Genomic DNA, 13,929 nt, shown 5'->3' with positions numbered 1-13,929 from the left:
CTAGACTTTCTTGGAAAACTATATGGCAGGGGTACATTAGTAAAGAGGTAGCCAAGAGTTATGTTGGGGGAGTGTTATTTGAGGATTAATTTACTTACTGTAATCTCTGTTAATCAGAGACGTGAGGGCTAGAACAGGGATGAATTTGCAAGTTCCCATCCAATGATCAACGTTTCTTTTGAATAATCAGGGATGAACTCTGCTCCACACAGATGGGGAGCTTATTCCATAGAACAAGGATTCTTTGCAACACATCAGTCCCTTCAACAGGTTCTATTTATGTTGGAGACAAAGTTCAGATCCTTGGCTCTAGTGTTCCTGGTATTGTTTGTCTTGTGGATGTGCAAAAGATTCATCAGAGCTGGATCTGAGGATGCCTAATATACTAGGAACAGACTACCTCTCAGTAACCAGTAGAAGACTAAGTACAGAGATAGGACCTTAAGATGATCTATGTATGACGAGGTATTCATACCCTGAATTCTACTAGTGAGGAACCCTTTGAGGGCATTCCAACTGTTGCAAGTGCCCGGTTAGGTACATGCCAAAGGGAGCACTGTACTCAACTGATGGGTCTGATAAGGGCTAAGTAGAGTGGTACTATTGCTTCCTTTGACCTGGATGCCTCACCCTTGAGATGAGCTACACAGGAAGATTTTCTTACTATCTTAGCTACTTGTTGGTCATACGCCAGTTTACTGTCTACATTATGCTCAAAGATCCCTATCAGGTCAACTCTTAAGGGTACTTTATTGATAAAGTAATTAACTTGGGTAAAGGATTTCACAGAGAGCACTATATAATGCATTTCTCTGCAATGAATTTTAATCTGTGGCTTACACTTCAGTCATTTGTGTTAGAAACTTTTGTAGAATATTGCTGTTGTGGGGAATATGACGGTTCCAAATTTACAGCTATCTGTGAACTTGGTGAGCCAGAAGCCTTTGACCTCCGAGAAGTAGATGCCAAACAGGAACGTGCCCAACATGGAGCACTAGGGTACTCCACTGGAAGGAGGTCTCTTGGTGGAGGTGGTCTCACCAATCCTGACTTTTTGGGTCTTACCTGTGAGCCAGATAGTAATCCAGTGAGCTCTGTAGGGATATATGCCTAGTTCTGAGAACCTGTCAACAATACCTGAGTGGGGTATTATACTGAACGCCTTAGCCACATTAAGGTAGGCAGTACACATCATGTTCCCCTCATTCACAACCATGGTGGTCTTAAAAGACATAAATTATATTAGATTTGACTGGGTTGACATAAATTATCAGGAATATTAAAGGGGTATGCACATGATTAAAACGATTACACCTGAATAAAATGTAGCCACCTTAATATCTTTTCCATCTTCTACTAAAAATGAAAATAGGAAAAAATATCAAGTCACTAGAAATTCTAGTTTTAACTTTTAGGATGTGAAAAATCACATGAAGGATGTATTGCATGAAGACTGTGCAAAGTTAAACTGCAAACAATACACCCTGTTTTAAGATTACAGAATGCAAGAAACTGAAGACCGATGTTATTTCACAACTAACTGCCAAGGGCATTTGTTCTAAAAACAAGGAAGTCATTATTCCCTTACATTCTGCTCTAGTCAAACCCATTATAGAATACAATGTACCCTTGACATTTATCTAGTTAGACATATTAACTGGAAAATGCATGGGAACCTAACAAAAAAGTGTCTGGCTTCAACAACCTTAGCTATCTGGAAAGACTAGAATCTTTGTCCTTGTACTGAGTGAGCATTGTATAGGCTTCTAACGGGGGATCCCATTCCTTGTCTACTGTGTCCATAGGGATCTTGTTGTCCTTGATCATCTTCTCTATGTCAAATACACCAGCCAATACAGTACGTAAGATTTCAACCTACATCAGGAAATAAAAACAAAATGAAGGGATAGGTTTGTTACCCAGCAACTCCCCCATCTGCAGCAGACTGTCTTATGGGTCAAGCAATGTGAGACCTTGCCTTTCAAACATAGCTTAGACAACTGTAATAGCAACCTTAAAATTACTCCAGAACTCGGATGCTTTACATCCCCCTTTGTAAAGGGTGGTAGAGTCAGACGGTAGTTACCAGCAAAGCACATATGGCCACTGGTCTAACTGCCTTGTATAGCCCATGACTACGTTTGTTCATTGGAATTGTAAGAGATTCTATTATGAGATTTGATACATATATATGTGCTTGAAAGACATCTTCCTCAAAAACTGCTCCAAGATGATACAGGCATCCCTGTTGTGATGCCTCTGCTGGACGCATTACCACATATCTGTTAAGCACTGGAATGCTACACTTACAGCTGATACCACGGACTGTGATGTGAGCTGAACTCTGAGTGGCAAACTGGCAAGCTTGGATGACAAGCATACATGCATATATGTATGCACACTACGAAACCTACTAGAGCAAACACATATGGATATATCTAGGAATGCATGTCATTCCAAGCTTTCTGCCCAGTAATGACAGTTGGAAAATGAACTCAACCAAGAATCAAATCAAGGAGAGTCCTCAAATCCTAGACCATTAAGGTTTCAATTCGACTCTGAACGTCAGCTTCTCGCCAAAGTGTAAGGATCAAGATGTAAACGGTGCAAACAGCAGAAAAGATCTGGAGGGCTCAGGGACTAGACACCTTTCCTACTGCTTAAGGTAACATCAGTGTGCATCTGTGCAGAGTAAGCATATCCCCAAATATGAAAGTTTCATAAAGGGGAATCCAAAATGTCATGTAAGAGGAGATGAAGCAAATCTCAGACAGTAAGGTAGGTTCTCAGTGTTAAATCACCATCAAGACAACAAAGATCAGTAGTTGAGATGAAAAAAACTCAAATCAGTTTTTGTGCAGCTTCCCAAATACACAGTCTAATATAAAAATATATTTAACTTCAAATGAAACTCATTTAGACACTATTTTCTAGAAATTCTTTTTAATAACGAGCATTATTTATGTTTTGTATACTTCCCACAAATCAGCCACCTCCGGTCCTGTGTCTTAAATCTCCTCCTCAACCTCTACATCAAAGCGGGGAAGACACAGGCACATTCAAGTATACTGCCATCCTAATGGTAGGGGAGGACTTTCCCTTTTGACCTACACACATCTATGAACAGAGTTGCAATGACATCAAAGTGGTTTATGTGCTACTATAAAAATACCTTCCACTGCAGAAATTGGCCTGTATTTCACCCTGCCTTGCCCTGTACAACGTATAACCCTAGACTCCATTGGTACCACAGTCAAACAGGAAGCTTACCCTACCCCAGGATGCGTGCAACAGAATTAGGGTGTGCATTTCACTCACCTGGCTGGCTCCTCCAGTGACCAGATCAGCTATTCAAACCTGACCTGCCTGCAGTTAAGCAAGAAAATGTTTACCTCAGTTATGCACACTGACCAGTACTGGTTTATATAAGCTGGAAAACAAGTTCTGTCAAGTAAAATTCATGCTAAAAAATTCATTTCAGACAACTAGAACTGCAGAAAAGTGATATGTACGTGTCTGGGATCAATTCTAAGTGGGCCATGTCATTTCTTTTTCATTAAACGAGAGATAAGGAACTGCTACATAAAGATCTGCCTTAAAGTGCATTAACAAAAAGTGACACAGAAACAAGGTTACACAATTAAGAAAAATGCAGAAATAAATGAAAATACCTGATTATACAACTGGTATTCATAGTATCCAGACGCATATACAACATTTCAGTAGCTTGGGCAAGCTGGAAATGTGTGGTTAAGGGCCACTTTGAGTTACATATTTGGGAAGGATGAAAAGTCTATTCTACTAAAATACTATCACAGCTCCAGTTGAATAACACTTTCAAATATGAATTATCCTACTAAGGTTCAAAGTTTACAATTCACACTATGGGATATTGGTGAAAAATGCAGTGTTGCAAGTCTGCATGAGTATTCCCCTTAACTTCAGCTACAAATCATGTAAGCAACATATACAAATTTGTATGCGTTAAAAATGATTCTTTAAATAAAATTGTGATACCATTTAACTTCATATTACTGACCTGGCTTCCCAGCACCCCATATCCATGCTGGGTCTACCAGCTAATCTCCTAACCCTCGCACCAGACTTAATCCAGTACTGTAAAGTCATTTTGTGGGCATGGCCATCTTTGTATCCATCTGGGCTGGGGGTGTCTCTCATATGACCACCCACTCCTTTCCCTGCTCCCTGTTCTTCTCGACTTTGTCAGGGGGTAACTCACCTGTTTGGAACACATTTCTCTTTAGGGAGTATGACTGATGGACTGCCCTCTCACCTAGGGCAGGGACTCCCCAACTCCCCTCCCAACTACTCTAAATCACCTGAGCTGCTTTATCTCTTTACTCCACCGGAACAGCTGTCAAAACGTAATCTTTGACAAAGTACAGTTGTACAAGATCTTGTCATAACAGTAGATAACCTATTTCTCACTGTTGCAGTATTGTTTACTTTTCGGATATCCTGCTGAGGAGAGCCTGAATCCCAGCCAGAATACCGAAGACTTTACATCTTCCAGGCATCATACATCAAATGCATGTCCAAGTGCAAAGCGTAAGGTACATGTGACGTACAGATGCCTAATCCGAAGAAATGAAGTGCCCCTGGAAAACCAGAGCAACCCCAGAGAAGACAACATGCACATCCAGGAAGGGAAAGAGAAGGAAAAAAACCTTGGTCAGGAGGAGGGCAACAGAAAGTAAAAGGGGGAAGAATGGAGGAACAGAATACTACAATTCCAAGCAGGACATCTACTGTTGCAGTAAGATCTTACAACTGTATTATGCCCTTCCTTATCAATGTTGCAGTATTCCTTATTCTTGGGAGAGTGCAAAAGCTACTAGAAAGTATAGGAGGATGAAGGCAGAGAACAGCCCTCCCACACAGCTAAGGATGACCCTGGAAATGACATCCAACTTGCAATGCTTGGTAAAAGTGTGAACAGGAGACAAAGTAGCAGCTTCCAAGATGGACCTCTAGTATCCACACCCTTGAAGAGAAAGAAAAGGCACCAAGAGAGGCCACTACTGCACTAATAGAATGAGCACAAACAAATGAGACCAGCTACTTGCCATGAAAAGAACAACAAAGAGAAATTGCCCTAGAAATCCAGCAGGATATGGCTTACTTATGCACTGCAAAACCCAATTTCCTGACAAAAGGGAAATAAAAATTTGCTCAGATTTCCCGATATGTTTTGCCTTTTCCAAGTAATATCTTGGCTGTGTATGCAAACCCAAAGTGTGTAGTACCATCTCACTCAAAGTCTGTGGAGAATGTAAAAAAAGGAGGAGAATGAATGGACTAATTCAAGGGCAAATCATTAACCACATTGGGCATAAGAGAAGGACTGGTATGGAGAAACGTCTCTGTCCTTGTGAAAAAAAATGGAACCACCACAAGTGCTTGAAGTTCCACCAACTATAGAGTCTTCCAAAACAATGCTACAGGGAAGAAAAAGGAGTCTCAAAAGGGGACTGAGTCAATTTGCAAGAACAAAATTCATGGTCTAAGGAGAAGGAATAGGCTTTCTTGGAAGCTTGATATGAAGGGTGCTTTTTATAAACTGGCTTGAAAACTAGAAGCCAAAAGAGGATTCCAAGGCAGACTGGCAGAAACGGATGACAAATGAATTTTGGCAGAGATCTGCCAAACCAGAACTGAGCAACTCACAAATAAGAAAGGAAGGTCAGGACCCCCCCCCCCCCAGAAAAAGGGTCTTGGTCATGCCTGAGATACCAAATAAAAAATCTCTCCCATTTAGTCACAGAGGAGTTTCTTATAAGAGGGTTTTTTGGTCTCCTCCAAAACCTGAAGCACATCCTCAGAAAAGTGGTGCCTAAATGACATCAAAATCCTATCACCCAAAGTATCAGCTGAATTGTGAACAAGCAAGGATGAATGAAAGCTCCCTTGTCTTGTGTGAGAAGCTCCAACCATTGAGGTAACTTGTGATAACTACCCCTGGTCAGGTAAAACAGAAGAGGGAATCAGTGCTGCCTGGGTCAAAAGGGAGTCACCAGCAAGATTTTCAGTGTCCCTCACATGATCTTGTGCAAGACCCTTGGAAACAAAGGAAGAGAAGAATAGGCATACTGAAACATCTCCTGCCAAGAAAAAGACATGGGTCCACTCTCCAAGTCAGTGGACATGGCACTCTGGAACATAACTGGGGAAGTTGTCTGTTCAGAGGGGAGGCAAAAAAACTTTACCTGCGGAGTATCCCACCAATGTACAATGCCCAGAAACACCTCCCTCTGAAGCATCCATTTGTGAGGACTTGCCCTGAACCTGCTCAGTCTCTTCTACCAGACAGTGCTTTGAAGGGATGTCAATAACCTGAAGAAACAGGTGACAGTGGACTGCAAAATCCCAAGCCTGAAAAGCCACCCTGCAAGGAAGGCAAAAACATTTACGGGAAGAGTTCCCCATCAATGGAAAATGTCCAGAAACACTTCCCTGTGAAGAATCTATTCATGAGGATTTGTCCAGGACCTGCTCAAGAGTGTCACTAGATTGTACAGTGAAGGGATGTAAACTTTTAGTTATGTACTCACCATAACTTCAGATGTTTGGGATCCATCTCGCCTACATTCTGACTGATGGGTTCGGAGCCGATCCCTCGGCTCCGACTCGGCACGCTTATGCCAAAGAGCGAAGTCTCTTATTGGCTGAGCTTACTATATCCCAGGATGCACCACTACCAGTCCCCCAGATCTAGTTTGTCCGCATACATGCACACATGCAAGCACTGCTTATATAACATCGTCAGAAGAAACAAGATAAAACAGTAGAACTCAAAACCGTTCAATCTCTTCTGATCTCCAAGGCCGGGGGAAGGAGGGTGGGTATTAGGAATGTAGGCGAGATGGATCCCAAACATCTGAAGTTATGGTGAGTACATAACTAAAAGATGTTATGTGATCCTATCTCGCCTACATTCTGACTGATGGGACAGCGTCCCTAGCACCTGAATCCTGGGTGGCTCACTGGAAAACACTCCTGAGTACCGTGGAACCAAATGATGCTCGCCCTTTAGATGCCACATCCAATTTATAGTGGGAAATGAAAGTGTGCGGATTGGACCAAGTAGCCGCAGCACAAATCTCAGAAATAGCGAGCTTGGAATGAAAAGCTATAGAAGTAGCCATAGCTCTGATAGAGTGAGCTTTGATAGATGTTGTAAGTTGCTTATTCGTAGAGGAATACGCCTGAGTCATACAATCTCTAATCCATTTGGAGATAGTAGCTTTTGTGATGGTTTTACCCAATTTATTGTCTGAGAAGGACACAAACAACTGGTCTGATTTACGAATTTGCTGAGTCCTGTCCAGATAGAAGCGCAATTGCCTGTGAACATCCAATTTATGGAGAGTGTATTCTGCTTCATTGGAGAATTTTGGAAAGAAAACTGGTAGCTCTAGAGATTGTTGGAGACAGAGATTAGAACAGACCTTTGGGACAAAGGATGGGTTAGGCCTAAGTGATACTCTATCCTTGTGAAAAATCAAGTACGGTGGTTTGACAGATAGGGCTTGAAGCTCTGAAACTCTTCTTGCAGAGGTAATTGCAACTAAGAAGGCAGTTTTCCAAGACAGATATTTTAACTCACATGTAGTAGCCGGTTCGAAAGGGGAAGATGTTAATGCACGAAGTACCAAATCAAGATCCCACAGAGGCGCAGGATGAAAAACTGGGGGTCTTAACAGCCCCGCACCTTTAATGAAAGTTTTGCATAATCTGCTGCTCATCAACGGAGGATCCATGGATTCGTGAAATTTAGAGATAGCTGCTAGTTGGACTTTAATAGTAGAGACAGAAGATCCTTGATTAAACAAGGATGTTAAAAATTTCAAAACCTCTGGGATCGGGGCAGTGATAGGGTCTAAGCCCCTGAGTTGAGCCCAGATAGCAAACCTCTTCCACTTACTGAGGTACAATTTGTTAGTGGTGGGTTTGTGGGCCGAAGATAAAATGTGAATAACTTCCGGTTCTAAGGTGTGATTTCTGACTAAAGTCGGAAGTGGAGGAGCCAAGCTGTCAACTTCAAAGTGTGAAGGGACTGGTGTTGTCGTCCCGACTGATGAATTAGCAGATCCGGAGTTAGATCTAAAACCCAAGGATCGTCCACCGCATGTTTCTTCAGGTAGGGAAACCATACCTGACGAGGCCAGTGCGGAGCAATTAGTATCAATGTGGACCCCAATTGAGAAGCTTTCTGAATGACTTTGGGGAGAAGTGGAATCGGAGGAAAGGCATAAAGTAGCCCTGTTGGCCAAGGTTGTGCTAAAGCATCCATAGCTGCTTCCCCCTGATGTGGAGTCAAGGAGAAGAACCTTTTGCACTTTGTGTTTTGTGGTGTTGCAAACAGGTCGCAGCACGGCGTCCCCCATCTTCTGAAAACCTGAGCTGCTACTGTTTCGTTCAGGGACCACTCGTGAGGAGAGAGAATTGTCCTGCTTAATCTGTCTGCCAATATATTGGATTTCCCCGGAATGTGGGTCGCTACCAAGAAACGGCTGGTAGCTACAGCCCATTCCCACACCCTCATGGCCTCTCTGGAAAGGGGGTAAGATCTGGTCCCTCCCTGTTTGTTTAGATACCAGACCACAGACATGTTGTCTGTGTGGATAGCGATAATGCCCTGAGGGAGAAACTTGTGTAAGGCCTGTAGGGACAGAAGTACAGCCCTCATCTCCAATACATTGATGTGGAGAAAGGTTTCGTCTGGAAGCCAGGAACCCTGAACTAACCTGCCCAGACAATGCCCCCCCCCCCACCTTGTCTGGGAGGCATCCGTCGTCAGGGTGACCACTGGAGGGGGAATAACAAAAGGACTTCCCTGATTCAGATTGGATGTCTGAAGCCACCAGCGAAGGTCCCGTTTGCACGTTTCTGTAATCATAATGGGATGATTGAGGGGAAGATCCTGAAAGGACCATTGAGTCGATAATAGCCACTGAAGAATCCTCATGTGCAATCTTGCCAGAGGAACTAGAAGAACTGTGGCAGACATCGAACCTAAAAGTTGCAGAACCATCCTGGCTGGGGCCTTGGATCTTGAAAGCAGGGCTTGAACTTGGCCTTGTAAAGTTTGGATCCTTTCGGTAGGAAGAAAAACGCGCATCAATTTTGAGTCTATCTCTGCTCCTATGAACCTTATGCGCTGAGAGGGCAGCAAGACAGACTTTGACCAATTGAATGTAATTCCCAGGGTAGCACCCAGGGAAAAGGTGGCTTTGAGGTTGTCCATTAGTAGATGACTGGTGGTGGCAGTCAGGAGCCAGTCGTCCAGATAGGGAAACACTTGGAATCCAAGACTCCTCAGGTGAGCAGTTACTACTGCCAAACACTTGGTGAACACCCTGGGGCTGTGGTGAGACCAAAGGGCAGAGCACAAAATTGGAAATGACTGTCTCCCAGGCTGAAGCGCAGATACTTCCTGGACGCCCGATGTATCGGTATGTGATAATAGGCGTCCTTGAGATCTATGGAGCACATCCAAACATCCTTCTCCAATAATGGGAGAATGGATTGTAACGTGACCATTCGAATTTGGATTTCGTGACGGATTGGTTTAGTCTGCTGAGATCCAATATTGGTCTCAGGTCCCCTGTCTTTTTTGGCACTAAAAAGAACCTTGAGTAATTTCGGATCCGATCTGGTCTGTGGGGACCGGTTGGATGACTCCTTTTTCTAGCAGCTTTAACGCTTCTGCGGCTGCAATTTCCCTTTGACTGGGTGGTGGGTCCGGGATTTTTTTGGACGGTGGGGGTGAGTGTGTGAAGGGAATGGTGTAACCTCCGGCAATAATCCGAAGCACCCATCTGTCCTGAGTGATTGACTCCCAGGCTTTTAGGTGCTTGGCAAACGGCACCCGACTGGCTCCGGAGCAGCACAGCCGGGCAATCCCTCATGAAGTGTGGGAGGCTGAAGAGCCACGAAAGGACTCGCGGTCTCCAGAATTGCGGGGCCCTCTGCCGCCTCTGGGACGGCGTCTCCCAGAAAAATTTCCCCGTCCTCTGCCTCTGGAAGGGGAATCTTCCTGCTGTTGATGGAAAAACTTACGTGATTTGCGGAACCACATCTTCCCTCCTCCTTTAGCCTTGGGATAAGGCCGAAAGGGAGTGGAATAACGTGCACCTATGGCAGATAAAGTTTTTCCTTCTTGCTCACAGCGGGTAAGAGTGTCTTTAACCTTAGGTCCAAACAAAGAGGACCCATCAAAGGGAGCGTCGGCGAAGGAAGACTTGAAGGCCTCCGCAAAATGACACAAACGGAGCCAGGCTTGTCACCGTAGAGCCACGCCTGTGCCTGCGCTCTACCGCCCCTTCGGCCGCATATGAAATGAGCCTCATGGACGAGTTAGAAATTGAAGCAAGGATAGCCAACTGAGAGCTAACCGACTGGGCTAGCTGCTCAGGTAGGTTACCCGAGAGGGAATCTGACAGTTCCTTGACCAGATCCCTCTGAAGCCTGGTAAAATGTGCCAAATAATTCAGGGACCTTAAAGTAAAGGCCGCTGAAGTCAGGGTGCGCTTCCGCACGGTCCATGCTCCTAGACTCCTTATTAGGAGGATGGACGGACGTTGAAGCCTCTGCCACGTCCTGTTGTGTAGCAGATGCCACCACCATGGCATCTACAGCCACGCCTTTAGTCAGGAACTCCTTCTCGGGTGGGGCAGACAAAAATTTGTTAGGGCGAGAAGGGACTGGTTCCACGGTATCTGGATGTTCCCACGCCTCGACAAACTAAATCCAGGAGCTCGTCAAGGGCGGAGACACCCAGGAGGCGGAGGGCTGAGCCCCAAAGGCCTTGAGGAGCACTGACTCATCAGCAGAGGGGTTTGGATATCCAGCCGCCTCGTTGTTTGAGGATCTCTAAGATGTCTGCAAATGAGACATCATCCGAGGACGACTGGGACCCCTCCGCATCATCAAGATCAGTGTCGATGTAATAGACTCGGGGAGTCCACGTGCTTCCTCTTGCACGATCTCTTCCTTGGGGCTCCTCTGAAGACAACTCAAGAACCCTCAGGAGGAGGGAACCCCAGTGGGGGTAACCTCAGGCCCAGGGGCTCCGCTGCCTAAGGACAGGGGAACTGCCAAAGACCCAGTCTCCACGCCCAGGGAAGGTGCCGGTAAAGCCGGAGAGATGGCAAGAAGTCTTGGCCAAGGCACTCCTCATAGCTCTGAAAGCCGGACCCCAGAATCCTGGGAGTGTCCGGTCCCCGGAGCCATGATAGCAGACGGAAGTCCCGCAGCCGAAGCACCGAGAGGGAGGCTCGGAACAGACAGCATAGGTCCCGAAACATCACCCCCGGGTCCAGCCGAAGAAGTCCGTGTACCAAACTCGGACCGGAAGGCCGGGGTTGGAGTAAGGGTCGGAGCCGACCCTAAGACCTCTACCGGCTCCAACCGCACCTGCTCCGACGGAGCCGAAGCGGTCGGAGGAGGAATGGCAATGACATGGGCATGGGCCATCGGCTCCGAAGCCAACTGGGTCGGAGCCGAAACAAATTTTTGAAAGACTGGGGACTGGAACAGTCTTTGGAGCACCCTGTCTATGTCCGAATCTGACATCCTCGATGACCTAGAGGATACTGAACGGGTTCGAGATGGCCTCTCCAACGGCCCCAAGGGGCTAGGGGACCGGCTCCGAGGCGACTCGATGACTATCGGCGCCGAAGGAATACCCAAACTAGTTTCCATCGGTGCCGAGGAGGACTTCGGCGCCGAGGAGGAAGTGTCTGAGCGGACAGCCTTCATCGGCTCCGAAACCAGTGGAGCCGACGAAGATGACCCGCCTCTCGATGCCCCAGCCATCTGCTCCGAAGCCAGAGGAGTCGAGACTGGTGGCATCGAGGCAGACCGTTCCGCCCTCGGCTCCGAAGACCTTGGAGCCGAAGGAGAAACTTGCCTATGCCTTTTGGCGGTCGGATCCGACGGACTGGTCGGAGCCGACGCCCTTTTCTTTTTAGCAGGAGAAGGAGAGGATGCTAAAGCTTCTTCGAAGGAGGGTTTTATAAGGCCTTTTAATATGAGCTTATTTTTCCTCTCTTGGAGGACCCTCGAGGAAAAAGCGTGACACACACTGCAGGACTCCTGCAAATGTTTTGCACCCAAACAATAAACACAGAGAGAGTGGTCATCTGTGATAGACATTTTAAAGTTGCACTTGGTGCACTTTTTAAAGCCTGAAGGCCTAGGAACCTGAGACATTCCGGTGAATTATAGCCAAAACACAGTACAAACACTGTAATTAGAAAAGAAATTTTCTCTGCTTGTCCTTCTTTTAAGAGAAAGAGAAACTACCAGCAGTATAAAGGATCCGAGATCCCTACACAGAACAGAAGTCACCTAACCACCAAAAAGACCGGGAAAGGCCTTTCCACACAAGAGGTACTCCTAGTCAACACTCACAACACAAGAAATTACCAAGTAAATTTCTCCAAACGCACTCTAAACACAAGAATAGCTGTTAAAACAGCTTTTTGTTGAAGAATAAAGAAATCCCTGACAGAAAAGTTAGTGAAATAATCACTACTTAGCTCAGCCAGCTCGAGACCACGTCTTCACTTGTTAGCGGCAAACGCGATCTGGGAGACTGGTAGTGGTGCATCCTGGGATATAGTAAGCTCAGCCAATAAGAGACTTCGCTCTTTGGCATAAGCGTGCCGAGTCGGAGCCGAGGGATCGGCTCCGAACCCATCAGTCAGAATGTAGGCGAGATAGGATCACATAACATCTACCTGAACAAAGAGGTGATGGAGGACTGCAAATCCCATGCCTGAAATGCCAGCCTGTAAAGTTACGATTTTGTGCCCATACTTGTGGATGTACCGCATGACTTTGGTACCGTCATTAAGAAAACATTTAAATGACCTGGAGCCTAAAGGGAGTGAAAGGCCTGTAGAGCTGGCAGGACAGCTCTAATATCCTTGATGTTGAGATGGTCTGTCATCTGATGGGAGCATAAAGATCCTGGGACTTTCAGGGTGCTGGAGGAGGCTGCCCAACCTTGATTGGAAGCATCCATGTACTGCTTCTGATCTTGAGCCTGAGACAAGGTAAGAAAGGGACCAGATATTCCATCAGGTGGCAATGCTGGAGCCAAACAATCTTCAGACACCATTGAAATGTTATCATATGGAGTTCAGCAAAAGGAGCTATGAGAATGGTGGATGCCTTGTACACCCCAGGGCTCAGAGAAATTTCCTTGCAGGAAGGACTGAAAGAGAAAGAGGAGACTGGAAAAAGAAGAGGAACTTGAGAGGAGGAATGTTATCCAGCACTGGGATAAATCATGCAACCTAAAACACCTGTTCCTGAGAGGGAGTCACAGACTTAATATTGAGCAAGAACCCCACACTGTGTAGAAGCATAGGGAAGTGTAGGTTTTGAAACATGAGCTGTTGAGAGAGGCATGAATTAAAAGGTACTCCAAACAAAGAAATATTTCAATTCCTTGAAGTCTGCAGAAGGCTACCACAGAGGCCAGACATTTGGTAAATACCCTTGGAGACAAAAATACCAAAAGGCAAAACAGGGAACTGATAAGAGGAAGAAACAGAGAAATGTAAATGCTTCTTGAAGAGAAGGTGAATAGGAATATGGAGGTAAGCTTCCTTCAAATTCAGAGATAATACAAAAGCCTGAGGAAGCCAAAAAAAAGTGTCTGAAGAGATAATATCCTAAATAAAGGAATCTTGAGAAAAGACTGGTCTAGGATAGCCCCCCACAACCCCTCCTTCTTGTGAACCAGTAACATTCTGGAATAAAAACCTGCTACCTGCTGAAACAAGGGAACATGTTGAATGGTTCTGTGTTTCCCAGATTTTGCAGAATCAAAGGAAAATTAAACTGTCAAAAAGGCATTAAATTAAGTAAAATCCTGCCACTCTCTGTGAGGAT

At 45.4% G+C, this 13,929-nt stretch overlaps 1 protein-coding gene across 1 annotated transcript in view; it reads right to left on the bottom strand.

Annotated features, from left to right (window-relative positions):
* Positions 1-13,929, bottom strand: part of NCBP1 (nuclear cap binding protein subunit 1) — a 2,903,332-nt gene that overhangs the window by 1,366,152 nt on the left and 1,523,251 nt on the right. Inside the window, exon 14 of the mRNA XM_044060340.1 lies at positions 3,672-3,736. Within this exon, the coding sequence (XP_043916275.1) occupies positions 3,672-3,736 (65 nt within the window). The remainder of the gene's footprint in view (positions 1-3,671; positions 3,737-13,929) is intronic.

Source organism: Protopterus annectens, chromosome 2.part0 (genome assembly GCF_019279795.1).
Source record: "Protopterus annectens isolate FY-2018-M chromosome 2.part0, PAN1.0, whole genome shotgun sequence".
Taxonomy (NCBI): Eukaryota; Metazoa; Chordata; order Ceratodontiformes; family Protopteridae; genus Protopterus; species Protopterus annectens.
This window is presented reverse-complemented; position numbering and strand designations above follow the sequence as displayed.